Here is a 19,936-nt window from a genome sequence, read left to right as displayed (position 1 = left end):
TTTATTTTTTTAGACTATTCCCTAATTACTAGAGGTAGCTTTAATTCCTCATTAAAAGAATAGGACACTTTTCAGAGTTTTTATTGGTGTTGTACTGTGTATGTGCTCACGGAGTTCTTCTGTTTTTCTCTCCAACAAAATGTTGTCTTTATTCTACAGAAACTCATTGTTTTCTGATTTTTGTCCCTGTTGTGCTTTATTTTATGTGACCATGGCCTTTCAGTAGGGGAATTCAGCTATTTTCACAGCTTGAGGCTAGGGAAGAGGGGTGTGTGATGGACTCGTCTGTGTTGGAGAAAACATTTGACATGATCATTAATTTTTGTCCCGCAGATGAAACCAGATTCATCCTTTTTGTTTGGAAGCAAATTAGAAAGGAAACTAGTGGGAAATATCTTAAAGGAAAGAGGAAAAGGAGATATTCATGGAGACAAAGATATTGGATCCAAACAAAATGAGCCAATTCGAATTAAAATCTTTGAAGGAGGGTAAGTTAACCTAAGTGCAAAAGTGAACTATTCTGTCATTTCAGAATAAATATTTGGGGGAACAAAAAGCAATATTACCTGCTCTGGATGGAAGCATAAGGCAAATTCCCTTTCTAGGCATATTTCTGGAGACCAGATACTAATAGGTAATGAGTTCCTGTCTTTACTTTCATGACTTGCTTTTAATGAAAACATCCCATTTGTGGATGGCTCAAGCGTCTGCCTTCAATTTTCACACCTCAGATTTAGTATGAAATCCACTAAATGGGTAGGCTCAAACTGTCACCCGAATCCGTGTATTCTTTAATACGGTTTTCTGAGTGTTATTCTTGAGCATTTCTGGTCTGTGCTTTCCAAGTTACAGTCAGGTACACGTGTATCTTCCTAGGAACTGGTTCATTTATTTTACTGATTGTATTGCAACCTTGATTGCAGACTTCACTGGGATTTCACCAGGTCCATCCGGGTTTTCTTTGTGTTCAGGACTCAAGCCAAGGCACCTCATTGCTTTTCAGTTGTCAGTTTCTCCAAACTCTTCCTGTTGAAGGAAGTTTCTTTGTTTTTATGAATTTCTTTTTAAATAATTGAATTTGGGGTCATAAAAACTCCAGTAATAAAGTTCAGTGATGTTTTGAGTAGTTCAGAGAAATTACATGTAAGGGTTAATGTTGAGTTTTACATTTTGTTAGAAGTGTGTGTTCCATCCAGTCACGTGGGCAAAAAGGACCAGACTTATGCTTTGGAAATATAAACCATGTCCATGTACATTTACCACAGCTGAGGGATTATGATATAGCTACCCTTACCTCAATAGCATATCTCTAATTTATCTAATTCCCGTGAGTATGACTTTATTCCAGTGGTATTTCTAAGGCGGAAATAATGTCATGTGACTCTAAAATGTAGAATGTAGAATGACCTGAAAAATGAATTTCTCACTTAGGCTAGCCAGCTTGGATATGGATTATTAAAGTTGGTTTCATAGAGATGGCCCTCTCTGGGTGAATCCCTCATGTTCTCTCCACTAAACCCGCAGTTATCATGAAGTTGTCCTGGTATTATTTAGCATCCCTCAGAACACAAATGAGAGAAAGATGGAGTTTATCTTTCCTCAGGTACTTAGAGGACCCTGTGTTTGAATCAATCTTTCACATCGAGTAGTATCTTCATAACACTGAACTGATACTAGATTAGCAAAATCTTCAATTACTATATGCTTTGGGGGATCCAATCTCCACTAACAAAAGAGAATGTAGACATCCATTCCCTTTTGTGTACATTTTATTACTGTGTTTTGATGATAAAAGGATTATACCATGTCTTATTTATTCTGCCTTTTGTTGCTCATGTCATAAGTTCTGTCCTAGTCATTTCTTAGTCCTTTGACCCAGTTTCTGCCGGGTGGTGACCAGAGTGTCATTACAAGCAATGTGTTATTTCCACCTTTCCTTTTGGCAATTGTAAATAACTTATAGAAAATATCCCTGACATTTTTAAGTATGTTACTTTTATTATCTAATATATTGATTTAGTCATTTAATTAAATCTACTTTACTATTATTTTTAAGTGCCCATTAACTCTCCTATTAAGCAGATGCACAGGTGCAGCTGTATAGCCCTTAATATTCATTAAATGGTGAATATTTTATTTGTACAGATTTTTCTAATACACAGCTACATGCTCTGTAGAATCTAACTGCATCTTTATTCTGAAAGTAAGTAAATCAGCTAAGACACTAAAAATAAAATGAATGCTATTTAAATATAAAATGCATTTCCCTGTCAATCATGATAACAGACCACAGTAAGCTCAAAGCATCCTTGATTAAAGAAAACTAGCTTTCTATAAAATTATTTATTTGATTCTGTGGCTGGAGGAATAGCACAACGTGTAGGGCATTTGCCTTGCACGCTGCCGACCTGGGTTCGATTCCTCCGCCCTTCTCAGAGAGCCCGGCAAGCTACCGAGCGTATCTCGTCCGCACAGCAGAGCCTGACAAGCTCCCCGTGGTGTATTCTATATGCCAAAAACAGTAACAAACAAGTCTCACAATGGAGATGTTACTGGTGCCCGCAAGAGCAAATTGATGAGCAACGGGATGACAGTGATACAGTGACAGTGATTTGATTCTGTATTCTTTGAGTAATGTCATCATCTGGGGCTGGAGCAATAGCACATCAGGTAGGGCATTTGCCTTGCATGCGGCCGACCCGGGTTCGATTCCCAGAACCTCATATGGTCCCCTGAGCACCGCCAGGAGTGATTCCTGAGTGCATGAGCCAGGAGTAACCCCTGTGCAATGCCGGGTGTGACCCAAAAAGCAAAAACAATAATAATAATAATAATAATATAAAAATAAGTAATGTCATCTAGTAGGGCCAGTAACTAGAGAAAATAAAGGTCAAGAAATTTTGCATTGTCAGGTTCTTTTCTACTACATTACAAAAGACAAAGTTTAATATGCCTTTGAAGAACACATTGATGTTGGAAGTTCCTTATGAATGTGGAATGATTTAAGGCACAAAAATCTGGCAGACTTGACTATCTTTATTCTTTGTTGCTACTTTTTACCCACATTGACACTAAAACCAAAGAATATAATGTTAAGATAAAGTAGAATTCTTAGTAGAGTTAGTATTTAAATATGTAGACTTGGGGCCAGAGTGATAGCACAGCGGGTAAGGCGTTTGCCTGGCATGCGGCCGACCCGGGTTCGATCTCCGGCATCCCATATGGTCCCCCAAATGCCGCCAAGAGTAATTCCTGAGTGTATAGCCAGGAGTAACCCCTGAGCATCGCTGGGTGTGACCCCAAAAACAAAATAAATAAATAAAAGTTTAAATATGTAGACTTGTTTTTTTCTCTCTTTAAAATTTTGTAGTATATTAAATAAATAAGATGAACTTGCTCTTTATTTCCAATGATGGATTAGCTAAGACAAAATAGAGATGTTTTCTCTGCTCTTAGAATGTAAAACACTGTAGTTCTAGTGCCATTATGTCCATCCTAATACTGGATTTGGGCATATGATAAGTAATTTTACCTTTGAAATTATAAAATACACCCTTCAAAAGGAATATTGGTTCAAAAGAATGGCATCATATTTATAATTATAGCATAGGAGGAATTTAGGAAATAACTATGTTGAATTACTATTTTAATAATTATAAATTTGTTGAATTTATTGGATTATTTAGCTGCAGGAGGTTGTGTTTCATTGTTTTCTAAATCTAAAATGATGGTTGAGCTCTAGAACCGCTGGTCTATTCCATTGATAATCACAGTGAACCTAACTTACTTGAATAAAGTAGAGGAACTCAGATGTGACTTCAAACCTCTGTTAAAACCTTCCAGAAATAAATGCAAATATTATCAAGAAATAGAATCTTGAGTTTTCATTATGTAACGGTATCTTTCAAAAGCCATTTGAAATTTAGACTTCACTTCAGTACCAATTCACAGTGCTTTGGATGAACAAAGCAAATCTGTAGACAACAGTTGGTGAGATCAGCTCAGCTTGTGTAAGCTAGAAATTTCTGCATCACTCCCATGCCAGCATTGTAAAAATAGAGTAGAAACTTGCAATGAAGAATTCTATTATCAGTTATATTTATTTTAGCAATTTTAGAGGAGTATATGTGTTGAACACTCTCATCTTGGATGATGTAATATTCAGTGTCAGTGATGCATGATAACTTAATGATGTAGATTAGATTTACTTTAAAAAATTTTTTGTTGAAGGTTATATTGTAATCCAAAATAAGAGCTGGAGTGGTTGCACAGCAGGTAGAGCACTTGCCTTTCATGCAGGGACCCCATATGGTCCCCTGACCCTGCCAGAAGTTATCCTTGAGTGCAGAGTCAGGAATAAGCCCTGAGTACCACCAGGTGTGGCCCTGTAAATGGTAATAAGATACGACCCTCTTACTCTGAATTCTGCATTTAAATATCAATACAGTACAACCCATCAATACAAAACCCATCTATTTACACTTAATAAATTCAATTTTGAATTTATTGTTAAACAATAACAAAAATGTTGAACTTGGGCTTGAGCGATATCACAGTGGTTAGGGCATTTGCCTTGCACATGGCCAACCCGTGTTCGACTCCTCCATCCCTCTCGAAGAGCCTGGTAAGCTACCGGGAGTATTCCGCCCTCATGGCAGAGCCTGGCAAGCTCTCAGTGGCATATTCGATATGCCAAAAACAGTACCAACAAGTCTCAGAATGGAGACGTTACTGGTGCCCGCTCGAGCAAATCTATGAGAAACAGGATGACAGTGATAGTGATGTTGAACTTAATGTACAAAAATAAGTGACATTTTGCTAAATCATATATGATCTATGATATGATCACACATGCAAATATGTGATCTAGTTCTTCCAAGCAATAACTACCTAAATTTCCTAGGCTTTGCAGAAGTAAAACTGAATAATTGTTTCTAAAACATCCTCATACAAACCTGCCATGCAGACAATTATTTTTTGTTTCCATAGATAACCTGTGGGTTTCACGTTTGTTAACAGGTATAAGTCAAATGAAGATTATGTATATGTCAGAGGACGTGGACGTGGAAAGTATATATGTGAAGAATGTGGGATTCGCTGTAAGAAGCCTAGTATGCTCAAGAAACACATCCGTACTCACACTGATGTCCGGCCTTATGTATGCAAGTTATGTAACTTCGCTTTCAAAACGAAAGGTACAGGTTGCGCTTTTTGCTGCTGTTGATGTTTAATGGGTACTTTGAATTCTCAATAGCATTTTATAACTCTTATAGACAAGAAGATGGTTTTGTTTGTGAAAATAGGATGCCATGAAATATATATTTTCCTTCATGTAAGCTATCAAAGGATGTACGTGAGACAGCCAGACTCCTTTTATGACTTGACTAAGAGCTGGAGTCTTTGGTCCAGGCCCAGTTGTCTCCAAAGGAAGTGGCTAAGAATTGCCTCGATAGCTATTATTTCATGTTGGAAATGTTATGTGGTTTAGATAATCTTTGAGCCCGTACTGAAACGCCGGGAGACAGTCCATGCAGTGGCATTAAAAAAGCAAGACAGCAGCTGGAAAGAAAACATGTGCCCGTGGTCAGTTTCAGGATTATAAATAATGTAGAGATTCACAGACTCCCAGGTGGGCCTCTCCATCCACAGCTGCATTAATTATGCATAGAAGCTTAATAGCTTATGTTTTGTGTATTTATCAGCACGGAGACATTTTCTTACTCTCAAGCCACAATGGTTAATCTTATAAAACGATATTATTTCTTTAAAATATCATTTTTTACCTTGTAGATTTATATTGATATTTTCTGCAGAATATGGCTTGTTGTATTGTTTTACAAAATCGAAAAGTCGTAAATCCAGTCTTTTTAGTGTACATTAGTAAATTTAGAGGTGTTATACTTCTGTAAAAAAACACATTTTACTTACTAATGTATCCTTCACTAATCTTACATCATTTTCCAATTTTTTACTCTAGCGACAACCTGCTCTATTAGCCATAAAGAAAGTCAAGTATCAAATGAAATAATTTTTGGCATTGTGTTCCTATTTTCTCTTTGAACCAAAACCCTAAGTTGTCCTCATTGATTTGTCAGGAGTATAAATATGTGGATTTCTAACATTCTTGTTTCTTTATTTAAAAATGTATGCGTAGTATGCAAATCCCTGGCCCACGGGGCTAGCTCAATGGGTTGGAGTAATTGCATGGTATACCAAGCTCTTGGATTCAATTTCCAAAATCCCATGGTCACTGAATATCACCCAGAGTGACCTCGTGACCCTCTGGACACTGCTTGGGAGACCCCTCTCCCAAAAAAGTCTTTTTTTTTTTGCTTTTTGGGTCACACCCCAGCGATGCACAGGGGATACTCCTGGCTCTGCACTAAGGAACTACTCCTGGCAGTGATCGGGGGACCATATGGGATGCTGGGATTTGAACCCGGGTCAGCTGTGTGCAAGGCAAACACCCTACCCTCTGTGCTATGGCTCTAGTCCCAGCAAAGAAGTCTTTATATTACTGTGCTCCCCTCTTTTGATGCCTGAGAAGGGGAGTGTTCATTTGCATTTCAGAGGACAACCCTAAAGTTCTTTAAATATCACCCATTTTGCATAACCGAGCCTTTTATATAGAACTTTGCTGAGAGAAATTTCTGGGAGAGAACATGTAAACTTTGGTTTTAGGAAATGCAGCAAATCTGCCTCTAGCTGTCATGTCAGCTGATAAACCTTGATTGGGCATATGGATTGGCTGCAGGTATAGCTGTTGAAACAGTGGATGAAGAACTATCACATTGCTATATTTCTTCAAAGCAAATTAAATAGGCCTACAAATCATTATCCTGGAGGTTTGCAGCAAATAATGTATCTGTGGCCATTACTGGATTTTCCTTGCCGCCCTTTGGGAATAGAGAGATGACTTGAACTATTAAAATGAGTAAATCACCCTGAGAAACCCTGAGTCCATTTTCACTTAGTTGAAGTTCCTGTTAGCAGGTCATCTCACTGAACACATTTCTGAAGTACATTGGTAGTTCTAGTTCCTCCCTCAGGCCTGGGTCATGAATCTGGAGCCTTTCTCATCCTATTCTCCTCCCCTTGTCTTGCTGAAATCCATCCTTTAGAAGTTTGAGACTTTAATAACCTGGAGCCAGACTGAGATTGTTTCAGAATTCAACATCTAATTGCAAACCAAGACTGAATAATGAAAGCCCCAAGTCTGCTCGCCTGCTTGCAATGGGTGGAGAGAAAAAAATAAGAGAAGAGATCATATTAAGATGGAAATAATTTTACTCCTTATGTACCTAACATCCATATCAATGCACAAACACAGAATACATGTATCCTTGCAGAATATAACTTCCAGGAATTGTAGATATACTTAATTTCCATATTTTTAGAATTCTTGGTAATCTCTAAAAATTTTTTGACATCTGTAGAAAAAGGGCATAAATAACATTTTTAAATCAATAAGAGAACTGGGAGCCTGGAAATATTTTTGTATTTGGAGTTATCAAAATAGCAAATAGAAATGACAGGCATATTAGCAAATAAGGTTAAAAAAAACAAATATCCAGCATTAGAATTCTATTTCATGTACATTACTATTCATTTACATTAGTAGGAAGCTAAATACCTCTGGAAGGAGAAATTAGTTACTTTCCACTAGGATGCAATGCATCTACTCTTATAAATAAAGTATTTTCTGGTGCAGTGCTAAGGCTGCATCAGATAGTATAGGTAATAATATGGCCTTTATTACTGGATCTCTTTTGATAAGTTATACATATGACATGAAATAATAGAAATGCATATGGTATTATCAGATCCTAAGTGAGAGGTGTTTGCTTCAGTGTTTTGATCATTTCTTAATTCCAAAACTTATAAAATATGCAAAACCGTAAAGATATATATATGTATACAATTTTACATATATATTTATGTCATCATAATACATATTTGACATAACATTTCTTAAAATAATGGAAGATCTGACAATATTTTTATAATGGGAATTTAAAAATAAATAAAGGACTATCAGGGCTTAGGAACTGTAGAAACCACTTTCATAAAGTTTGCTAACATATGCTGATAGATATTAATAACTAAAAGTAATGTTTGCTTGGTTAGCTAAGTATTTGTGTGGATATGAAGTCATTTGCAGGGTTGACTCGTTTGTTTTGCTTTTTGAATCACTATAAGATAAAACGTTACAAAGTTGTTTATGATTGGGTTTCAGTCATCAATGTTCCAACATCCATAGGTTAATTTACTTTTAATATTAGTTTGTACAGTTAGGTTCTTCTGACAAATGAGTCTCCTCTCAGTTTTCTCTGTAAACTGATCAATTCCTGAGGTCCAGAGTCCAGTGGGTATGTTGATGATATTTTGCACTGAAGTTTCTTCAGGACGTGTAACAGATTTATGTCACACTATTTATATGAAATCCTAGGAATATGGTCATTTGGACCAAAAATTTTATATCACTTCTCATCCAGAAAAGCTTGAATTTCCCAGTCATATCTGGAGCCTACTCTTAATTCATTGAGAATGAAGAACATTAGTTCAAAGCTCTCAATCATTGGCATCTTCAAAAATCCCATTATTCATCTTAAATGTGAGACAAATTTGGGGGAACCAAAACACATCTATGTTTTTCATTTTTTGGTATGAGGGAGAGTTTTCCCAGTAGTGCTCCAGGAGCACTTCCTACCATACTCTGCCCTACTATGCAGATCTGATGATTTTTTGCACAACCTGAGTCTGCAGTCCAATGCTGCTTTGTCCCCAAAGTCCTGGTGGCCACTAGAGCCAGCTCTGGGAACCCTGCATTGTGCCAGGGATTGAACCCATAGCCTGGTGCTTGCAAGGTGTACACATCTATGGGTTGTCTCCCAGGATCCCATCTACGTTATCTTTACTTCACGTCAGATTGAATTTTAAAGCAATCACCACTCGTTGATAAACAATTGATTCCAGGGCTGGAGCGATAGCACAGTGGGTAGGGCATTTGCCTTGCATGCAGCTGACCCGGGTTCTATTCCCAGCATCCCATATGGTCCCCTGAGCACCGCCAGGAGTGAATTCCTGAGTGCATGAGCCAGGAGTAACCCTTGTGCATTGCCAGGTGTGACCCAAAAAGCAAACAAACAAACAAGCAAACAATTGATTCCTAGGTTTTGATGATTTTGTTCTGTTTGGGGCTGTGGTTTCTAGGAAACCTAACGAAGCATATGAAATCTAAAGCACACATGAAAAAATGCCTGGAGTTGGGGGTTTCGATGACATCGGTGGAAGACACAGAGACGGAGGAAGCAGGTATTTTACCATTTTGTTGACTTACCTAATCCCTTCTAATGCGAGAGCTTTGTAGCCAAGATGGTAACATAAGTAGATATATTTTTCAAAAACTGATCATATTTCATTTTACTAAATACTAAAGATAGAAAAGAAGCTTGACATATTGAATTGCTTGAAACCTACTGAGAGGAAATAGATGTATTTCTGTTCTGATGGGAGAGAAGAAAGGCCCTAACTATGAAAATACTTTTATCTAGAACCATAAAAAAAATCTAATTGCCCATGTATTGTGAGATGCATTTAAATATTAATGTAATGCTGCCTTTTAATGGGATGTAATTTGGGTTTTATGAAAAATTTGAGGGAATTAGATAAGCATTTTCATGTTTATTTTTTCCTATTAAGAAATATAGTAGAAAAATTGTCATTAACCTCTAGAGACAATCTGAGGGTCATCCAAACCTCCTGTGTTGTATGTTATGTAAGCTTATACCTGTAGGGATAATTGTATCTAAACTTAAACCTTCAGGGACAGGGACATAATCACTGCTTTTCTTTCACTCAAGCATCTTTAGTATTCACATTGTATACCCATTTGTTGAGGGGTTTCTGAGTGGTGTGATGTCTAAGATACAAGGTCCTATGGTGAAATACTTACTGTAAGATGAGGAAGAAATCAGATCAGCGAAGAAAAACTTAGACCAGGGGCACAGAACTAAGTTTCCAGTGAGTCTCACTCGAGTTAAAGAGGAAGTTCTCTTTGCAGGGTTGATAGTGCCTTACTTAGGGCCTCACCTTGATGATTGGGTCCGAATCATTATTGTCTCTCTTTAATATTTTCAGAAACGATGGAAGATTTGCACAAAGGGGCTGAGAAGCATAGCATGTCCAGCATTTCAACTGACCATCAATTCTCAGATGCTGAAGAATCAGATGGTGAAGATGGAGATGATAACGATGACGATGATGAAGATGAAGATGACTTTGATGACCAGGGAGATTTGACACCAAAAACAAGATCAAGAAGCACCAGTCCTCAGCCTCCTCGATTTTCTTCCTTGCCCGTGAATGTTGGCGCTGTACCCCATGGGGTTCCTTCGGATAGTTCCCTGGGGCATTCTTCGTTGATTAGCTATTTGGTTACTCTGCCAAGTATTCAGGTCACTCAGCTCATGACACCAAGTGACTCTTGTGAAGATACCCAGATGACAGAATACCAGAGATTATTCCAGAGCAAAAGTACAGACTCCGAACCAGACAAAGATAGGCTGGACATACCGAGTGGTATGGATGAAGAGTACATGCTGTCTTCAGAGCCCAGCTCCTCACCGAGGGACTTCTCACCCTCAAGCCGCCATTCCTCACCGGGATACGATTCGTCACCCTGTCGAGATAATTCACCAAAGAGGTATCTGATACCCAAAGGAGATTTATCACCCAGAAGACATTTGTCACCTAGGAGAGAGCTGTCACCTATGAGACATCTCTCACCAAGAAAAGAAGCAGCTCTGAGAAGAGAGATGTCACAGAGAGATATTTCACCAAGAAGGCATCTGTCCCCAAGGAGGCCAGTGTCACCTGGGAAAGATATCATCACAAGAAGAGACCTCTCTCCCAGAAGAGAGAGAAGGTACATGACCACCATCAGAGCGCCATCTCCTCGAAGGGCTTTATACCACAATCCACCACTGTCCATGGGACCGTATTTGCAAGCAGAGCCAATTGTCTTGGGGCCTCCTGTAAGTATGATCCAATCTCTAGTTCTGCTAAACAAGTGAAATCATGTTAGAGCCTCTTGATAACACGTCACTGTGAAATGGACTATAACTTGGGTGTCTTGAGGGTCAAAGAGATAGTACAAAGATTTAAAACACTTGCTTTGCCTTCCCCACCCGCCTACCCTTGGTCTCAGCCCTTCCTCCCCCACCCCCCTGTCCCCTACACACAGTGAAATCAAGTCACTCACCTCAAAACAAACAAAATGAACAATCAAAACCTCTTGCCTTACATGCAGCCAATCCCGATTCGCTTCCCAGCGCAACATATGGTCCCCTGAGCACCACTAGGTCCACTCCCCAAATCAAAAAATCAAAACCAATAACCCCTGGGTTTCTCATGGTAGTGAGTGACCTTGGTTCTGAAAATAGCAGGACAATTTGGGCTCCAGTGGTTGTCACTAACGTGGATGTGGCATTATTCCCCAGTGCAGGATTACCTCAGCACCAGTGCCTGAGCCTTTCCATAAGTAGAAAAAGTAAATTTTTGAATGACATGCCTACATTGGCAGTTACTTTCAGGGCCATTGACTTGTGTGTGATAAAATCCTTAGCAAGTTCATGATTCTGATTTAAGCATTCATATTGAATTTCAATGATTTTTCTTTTTGGTCTTTTAAATAGACTAATTATATTGCCTTCTGAGTGGACATGTAAAAGTAGTGAGGGGCTGGCAGAGGAGACATGGCCCTGGGCATGTTTGTAAATCAAAGGCAGGCACATATGTGCATTTCTTCCTCCTGCTGCCAAGTGCATTGGGAGAGTCAAGGGAGAAGGGATCAGAAATTCTGTCCTACGTCCTGATTAGAAATTCAGATAACAGCAGCAGTCATTGGGTCCAATTTAGGTCGCAGGTTTAATAAGTCAAAAAGCACCTGCTCTGCCTCATTTAAGCACCTACCCTTGCCTCATTCCTTGGCATCATAAACTCTGATGTCCTTTTATAATTTGTGTAGGATTTTTAAAAAAACAGTCAACTGACCGTGTAGCATAGACAGGATCACTACATTTTCAGTTTCTTTGCTTTCCTGTGTTTGAATGTTGACTACCAGCCTTCTGTTCCTTGCTGCTCCCACTTGATTCTAAATCCTTGTCTGTGGGTTAGCTCTTCATAGCCAAAGGAAGTCCTTGTGGCTGATACCTGGCTCCGTCTTCCTGTGCTGATGGAAGCCATGATCTTTGGCTCATCAACTCTTCAGCCTGATTCAGAAGCTTAGATGGCGTTTTTGAACCTTAGGAATGCTCCAGACTCTCAGAATAGGAGGGTCTTTTTCACAGACCTGCCACCACCAGATTAGTCTTCATAATGTCATGACTGAAGAAACATGGGTAATAGCAGAATGGAATTTATTTGCCAGGATAATTAGCAAGCGCATAAAAATAAGTACACATCTATAAGTTTTTGTGCCTTGGCATTGCTAAGAAAAATTAAAACGGGGCGGGGGGGGCGGATTTTCTCATGTTTATGCCTCTGCATCCTAAATAGAAAACAGCAGTCACTCCCTCAGGTGCTAGGATCTAGCTTTGGAAGTGGAAAATGCCTTTTGGGGGGTAGATCATGATCTTTGCAGGTGTGAGACAGGAACTCCTGTTCTGACATTGATCAGGTGGACTGAGACTGTAGATCAGAGTCCAATATCAACCTCACACTGGTAGATTCTTAGAAACTGTGAAGAAAATAGCTAGATCAGATCCTACAATGGGCAGTGATGTCTTGGATTCCTCATTCTTATCAACTTTAGAAGAAAACAGCATAGAACCTATTTTATTCAAGGACTTGCTGTACTCACAAAAACTTAAGCTGTTACTATCTGCACATTACTGTTAATAAAAAATGAAAGCAACCCCAATTTAGGCGAAGAAATCGAAGGCTTGGATGAAGGCAGTTTTTTCTTGAATATATGCCTAGAAAGTTGTTGGAAGGAGATTGGTCTTATTAATTACTAAGTTTATAACATATTTTTGAAAATAACAGTTCAACTCTATATTTAATAGAATTATTGGACTTATGAAGCCCATATTTTGAGTCTGATCTCTTCAGAATAAATAGCTCGTTGCTTTGGTAGATGATATGAGGGAAATATCTGAAGTCCTTTCTGAAGAGCAGGCAATTGGTTTCAAACACCTACCATTTTGTGCTTTATCAAACCGTTTTTAGTGTGGATTTTCATCTTCCTGCAACATGTGAAGGAGACTCTTGTCGCCAGAGCCAAATAAATTTGTTGATGCCATGAGAAGTCCTTTAATTAATTAATATAGCCTGGTTGCTATATTAATTGGAGAATTTAATATTATATTCAGTTAGAATAACTATTCAAGTATTTATTTCTTTTTGATGGAAATTGCATTTAAAGAAATCCCTTGGGGCCGGAGAGATAGTGTAATAGGTAGGGCACTTACATGCCTAGTTTTTATCCCCAGAACTCCATATGGCCCAAAAGCCTGCTAAGGGTGATCCCTGAGTGCAGAGCCATAATTGGACTGATACTGCTGAGTCATGTATATTTTATATATTTATAATTTTATAATTAATCCCTTGTCTGTTGCTTGTCATGAAGGAAGAGCTCACACAGCAGGAATCAAGGCTAAAATGGACCTTGTAACCAGTTTACACATTTATTATCTAATTCTGTCCGAATGGGGAGGCCCAAGAAGCAAGTTTAGAGAAAACAGTATGCTCGCAATCTACCCCGAAGCTATGATACCTTTTAATGGACTGATAATAGATATGAAAGTAAGAATATGTTGGATAGATATTTATTTGAGGACAAACTATCTATGTCTCAAGGATCAGAATTAAAAATTTATGGCTTCTGACCCTTTATTATTAAAGAAAATTTCCTTTCTGTTTTCAAAGATTTGGCAAATAATTAGCAAGGAGACAAAAGTATACATATTGTAGATGAACACTGTCTAATGGAAGAGTCAGTTTCAGCTCTTGCTGTTTCTGTGATCTTGGATAAGTCAGCTAACTTCTTGGCTGCACAGTTTTCTTGTTTGTGTCAGCCAGGAAGGTGGACTAATAAGCAGGTTTCTGTCTTGGAAGGAGCTTGCTGTTCTAAGAGGAATGCAGGGAGGTGACATTACTCCCGTTGCTAGCAACTTTAGGATGGGCCTTATTCTCAAGCCATGGCAATGCTTTTCTCTGTAGTGAATTTATGAGCTGGGGTCACTCACAGCCTAGCACTTCTCCCTGTTACCATTATGTGTGTCAACTCCCCTTGGCCCTCTCTCTCATTCCCTGACCTCCCTTACACAAGGAACTTCACTCTCCCACCTCCTTAGCATTTGGTTCTGAAAGACCTACTGATACTGCTGAGCCATGTATATTTTATATATATATATGTATATATATAATATATAGTGATATATATATGGCACAGGGCATTTCCTTGGTTTTCATGAGTATATCTTTATATCACACAATGCAATGTGAATACATGTGAATTCATCATTTGTATTATGTATCAGATAGGAATGTTACCACAGTATGATGATAAACTTAAATTATGAAATAATATAGTATTGCAAATGAAATGGAAAAAGCACAGTGAGTTGACTAGGATGTGAAGATGGAGTCAAAAGGAGGAGAGAGGTTATGTGAAGATTCTTGACAGTTTGGGGACATGCTAATATGGTGTAAACTGTACTTTTACACTTAACTTTTTTTGGTTGCAGTGGTTTCATTTCTGATCCATAAAGACCTGAGTATAGAAGTTACACTCAGTACAAATAAAATTCTATTGGAGCAGCAACATGTTGATTAGAGAACTCATGTAACAGGACAACTTGGTCTTATTTCTTCATCTTTCTTGTTTATTCACCTTTCTCATAAACATATACATACACAGACACACACACACACACACTTAACACAATTTAAATTTCTTAAACAAGTTCAAATAAAAACAAATGGAGTCCCCTTTTTATAAAAATACATTAAGCCAAGAATCTTAATAATTGAAATCTGAAAAATCTCATTAAAGTCTAATCATTTCACAGTCTGTTGTTTTGCTAAAGAAAATAATTTTTCCATTTTAATACATGTGATTCATCATTTGGCTGTCTCACCCATCCCCATTCTGATTATGTGTGAGCGGTGGACATCACAAAACAGCAACCAAATTGGAAAAATTAGCAAGCCATATTTCATTTTAAACCTCAAATCTGTAACCATTGTGTTTGAAAGGAAAATTGATTTTGGACAAGATTACTATTAAAGGTATTATAGTTATTTAATTTTAATAAGTATTTGACAAAAGAAACAGCCTATTCCTACGGCCAGTTGAATGTAAGAGAAATTTTGGGAATAGTAGCATTTAAATGAGTTTTAATACCATAAAAGAGTCATGTCACCTAATTTATAAGGCCTTTGTGATTAAAGAATTAATGACTACTTGATTTTTTTTTCACTTTTAGGCAAGTAATTTATTTTTAGCTTGACTGAGGTGTAGTCCAGAATAGGATAAGTGAGTAGTACCAAGCAGCAGGGGTGATGCTTCACCTGTTACTTCCTGATCCAGTCTGATCATCTAATAGAAGTAAATGAATGTTTATTTTTTTTTTGAGTCAAGCATACCCTGAGTTTCAGAACTAAAACTTCCTTGAAGTGAATTAAAAACGTCTATGTGTTGGTCCATCTAGCTCCTGGACTTAGTGGTACATGTGGCTTTAACCTAAATGATTTTAGTTCTTAGAAATAATATAAGTTCTTAAAAAATTAAAATAAAAACAGAGTTTCTTTTAGATGATAATACATTAAAAGCAAGAATATTTATCATTGAAATCTGAAAAATCTCATTAATCTAATCATGCCACGTCTGTTGTTTTGCTAAAGAAAATAATTTTTCCTTATTATGGGCCCTATAAGCACGAACTATAGGCCAGAATCTAAAATTTTGGCCTAAATCTGAAGAATCTTTAACTCATTTTTTAAAAGTATGTAAATGAACTAATATAAACAAATGTTTTTGGGTCTCAGTTGTGTAGCTGAATGAGTCCTATTAGAAATATTTCACATTGAGAAATTATTCTGATGGATAGATATTTTTCTTACAAGAACTGGCCCTAATTTGTGACTTGATGAAGAAGCTGAGTTCCACCCAGGGTATCTCTGGAGCAAGAATTCATTCCTTTGGAGGAACCAGTTTGTATGCCTCACCCATATTGTCATCTGTTCTGTGGAAAACTTAAAATAAGATAGAAAGAAAACAAGTCTCGGTTTGAAAGTGACACTCCAGTTACACTCACCAGAATTTGAGACAAATATCAAAAATCTGCCCACTATATAAACAGATGGCAATCTTTCTACTTTCTTTTGAATTTAAAAATCTTTCTGTAAATTTTTTATGTCTCGTGAATTTTACCTGGCAATTATCCATTATTTTCTTTGCATTCCTTCGTATCAAAACCAGAAAAACAGAAAAACCACACAAAATAGCTGACACGTGTCTCTCTATGTGGAGTGGTGAACACACTGCATGTTTTATCACATTAATGTTTAAAAACAAAAGTAACTTTCACAGAGCAACAGTTTCATTCAAAGTTTTTAAGAGACAACTGAGAAAATTTCATTTGTCTTGAAAAATGAAAATGTTGCTAAAAGAGACGAAGTTATCCTCATAGCATTTTGACTGAGTGAGTACAGGAACTAGCTTGACCTTGCATGAGGAGTACTGGTGGATCCTAAGTGTTGTGCTGTCTCCCCTTGCAGAATTTAAGAAGAGGATTACCTCAGGTTCCTTACTTCAGTCTCTATGGAGACCAAGAAGGTGCTTATGAACATCCAGGCTCCAGCCTTTTCCCTGAGGGTCCTAATGACTATGTCTTCAGTCATCTTCCACTCCACTCCCAGCAACAAGTGCGAGCTCCTATCCCAATGGTGCCAGTTGGTGGGATCCAAATGGTTCACTCCATGCCGCCGGCCCTTTCCGGTTTACATCCTCCACCCACTTTGCCTCTGCCAATGGAGAGCTCTGAAGAGAAGAAGGGCGCTTCCGGGGACGCCTTCTCCAAGGATCCCTACCTTCTTTCTAAGCAGCAGGAGAAACGAGCGCCACATCTTCTGCAGTCATCTGGTCCACCTAGCACACCCTCCTCTCCTCGGCTCCTGATGAAACAGAGCACTTCAGAAGACAGCCTGAACGCCACAGAGAGGGAACAGGAAGAAAACATTCAGACTTGTACAAAAGCCATTGCCTCTCTCCGGATTGCCACAGAAGAGGCCGCTCTGCTCGGGGCATCAGATCAGCCCGCAAGGGTGCTTGAGTCCCCTCAGAAACCCTTAGAAAGTGCACATGTTAGCATTAGACACTTTAGTGGACCTGAGCCAGGCCAGCCCTGTCCCTCAGCTACCCACCCTGACTTGCATGATGGTGAAAAGGACAATTTTGGTACATCACAGACTGCGTTAGTTCACTCCACGTTTTACGGTAAGAGGTGTATGGAAGACAAGCAGTCGGGTTTTCATGGCAGCAAAGAATTACCTTCAAGCACAGAGGAAGGCAAAGAGTCTTCATCAGAAAAGAGTCAGTTACATTGATCTAAGATGCATGGAGACTTTCATTTCCACATCTCCCCATTTCGTTTTTGTTTTTCTAGAAATAGAGGTAATCAAGTTTATAGCATGCCTGTCCTAAGTTACAGTAGTTTGCTATTATATATACTTTTGTTATTTCAAAAGAATTAGGTGAATTAACAAGTCATCATGAGCCTGACCAAAACAAAAATTTGAAATTAACCTATTGGGTCTGGTACTTTTAACTTGTACAGATGTTTGTGCCTTTTCTTTACTTTGCTTATATTCTTATAAGCATTTTTTAGCAGTAATTTGTACATATTTTAGAATTTGTGTATCTGCTTTGTAATAAATGTAATTTCTTTCCTTTTTTGGACACTTGATCTAAATGATGTAAAGCAAAACAGCATCAAAATATATGTGAGGTTGCACTAAAACATATTTTTATATGATTAAAACTGAACAGCTTTTATGTACAGCTCTGATTCTGTAATACTAATATTTATTTACTTTGTTTCATAAATTGTACATTTTTTCTTAATGTTGTGGATTGCTTTTCTATGTGAAGCATGGGATTTACTGTTGCGTAAGTAGAACAAAAAATGTATATTGTAAACAAGATATTTAAACTAGAGTATCTTATTCTGCACTTATGCATTAGTTTAAAAAAGATAAAGGATGTATCAGTCAGTTCTTAACGCTTGTAAATTTTTTTCTCTCTTGTTTGCTGGATTGACTATAACTTAAGTGCTGATTGTGATTTTAAACTGATAGTACCGTAAAGCATTAAAGTAAACAATGTGCTATTGTGAGTTTTTTCAAAGCTTTATAAATCAGTTATAAATAATATTAAAAGTATTTGGTCTTATGTGAACATGTTGATCTATATACTCATCTGAAAATATGGGAAAACATTCCGCCCCATGTAAATATGTACAAGTGCATCACTGGTACAATTTAATGTAACTCGATTGGACACTAGGTTGCCACAGACCTATGCTAGGGTGTCTTTAAAAATTAAAGTGACAAAGCACATGGGACTGTGTAGAGCTTGGTTATCGGCCGGCCCGGTGGCTTGGCAGGCAGTGCTGTGCGCTGTCTATGGAGAAGACCTGGGCGTAAGAGTGTCCTTGGTTCTTGGTGACAGGAACTAAGGCTACTACAGAGGAATTGCGCTTGGACTCTGAAGGTGGGGTGTGGAAGCAGGAAGGGGCATGGAGATCCGCTCACTGGCTCTTCCTGCCAGCCAATCCACACGGTAACAGGGTGGGCATCAGCTTTAGGGGAAGTCACTTTACCTATTGGAAGAGGGAAGAGTGTCATACTCCTGGCTATCTCAGGGGGAATGGGGAAAGAAGCTTTCCAGGGAAAAGAACTCACGGGAGGATGACGTCTTTTGTAGAGAACATTGAGAAGGGGCTTTGGAGAGTGTTGGTGGTGAGCAGAGCCTTTGTAGGTCCGGAAGAATAAAAGAAAGGGAGGGGGGACAACACATGTGCACACACGCACACATACAATCTGGGTTACCTTTGTGCTATATAGTGGATTATAATTCTGTGAAACCAAGTTTGTATATTGAATTACATTAAGGAGTGTTCTTTAAAAAGAGAAATAAATATACAGTTACATGCCTGAGGTGTCTAGTTTGTATGTGTTGTTTTCCATTTTAATCTCCCAATTTTGTTTCTAAAGGAATACTGATGCTACCACCAATGTACCATCTGTGATGTTCATTGCTGGACTCTGCCCAGCCTGAGGTGTGCAGAGTATGAATGCTTTGAACAAGTGAGAAGACAACCATTGGCTTCCATATGTCATCAAATTAGAGCACAGTGTGAATCACAAACTGGAGTCCTGGGAGTCAAAGCCTGGGTCAGGCCTGATCCATTCAGGCTGAATTAGAGATACAGAAAGCAAACGATCACTTCCTCCCAGCATGCATCCATACCTGAAATCCCACCCGGGAAGCCTCTGTTTTAGTTTAACAGAGTGAAAAGACAAAAACCATCTGAAATAAATATGAATTATCAAGAAATCATAGTTCTTTTAACATGAAAGATCTGAACCTTTTTAATAATGAAAGAAAAAGCTCATTAAAGGTCAAAATCCTAACAGCATCTCCTTACAAAAACCTCAGATCAGTGGATTTACAATTTACCTACTTTGTTTTATGAGTCAGACTGTCTTTTTAAACTATGTTTTACAAAGACAAATTAAAGGTCAGCACAGTCAGTGAGTCAAATATCTATCTCAGAGAACATTTTTTGAAGCATTTGATTACATAAGATTTTTCTGTCTTGGTGCATCTGTGATTTTGAGCAAATTGAAATCACTCCTTCCTCCTCTA

General features: G+C 38.1%; 1 protein-coding gene across 4 annotated transcripts in view; it reads left to right on the top strand.

The window, feature by feature from the left end:
* Positions 1–19,224, top strand: part of HIVEP2 (HIVEP zinc finger 2) — a 201,946-nt gene extending 182,722 nt beyond the window's left edge. For all 4 annotated transcript variants that reach the window (XM_055136533.1, XM_055136534.1, XM_055136535.1 and 1 more), the window contains exons 7-11: positions 334–488; positions 5,020–5,195; positions 9,214–9,315; positions 10,141–11,036; positions 16,786–19,224. In XM_055136533.1, the coding sequence (XP_054992508.1) occupies positions 334–488; positions 5,020–5,195; positions 9,214–9,315; positions 10,141–11,036; positions 16,786–17,613 (2,157 nt within the window). In that variant the 3' untranslated portion in view covers positions 17,614–19,224. The remainder of the gene's footprint in view (positions 1–333; positions 489–5,019; positions 5,196–9,213; positions 9,316–10,140; positions 11,037–16,785) is intronic.
* Positions 19,225–19,936: the final 712 nt, after the last annotated feature.

The sequence above is a fragment of the Sorex araneus genome, chromosome 4 (assembly GCF_027595985.1).
Source record: "Sorex araneus isolate mSorAra2 chromosome 4, mSorAra2.pri, whole genome shotgun sequence".
Classification (NCBI taxonomy): domain Eukaryota; kingdom Metazoa; phylum Chordata; class Mammalia; order Eulipotyphla; family Soricidae; genus Sorex; species Sorex araneus.
Note: the sequence above shows the minus strand (reverse complement) of the source record. Positions and strands in the feature narration are given on the sequence as shown.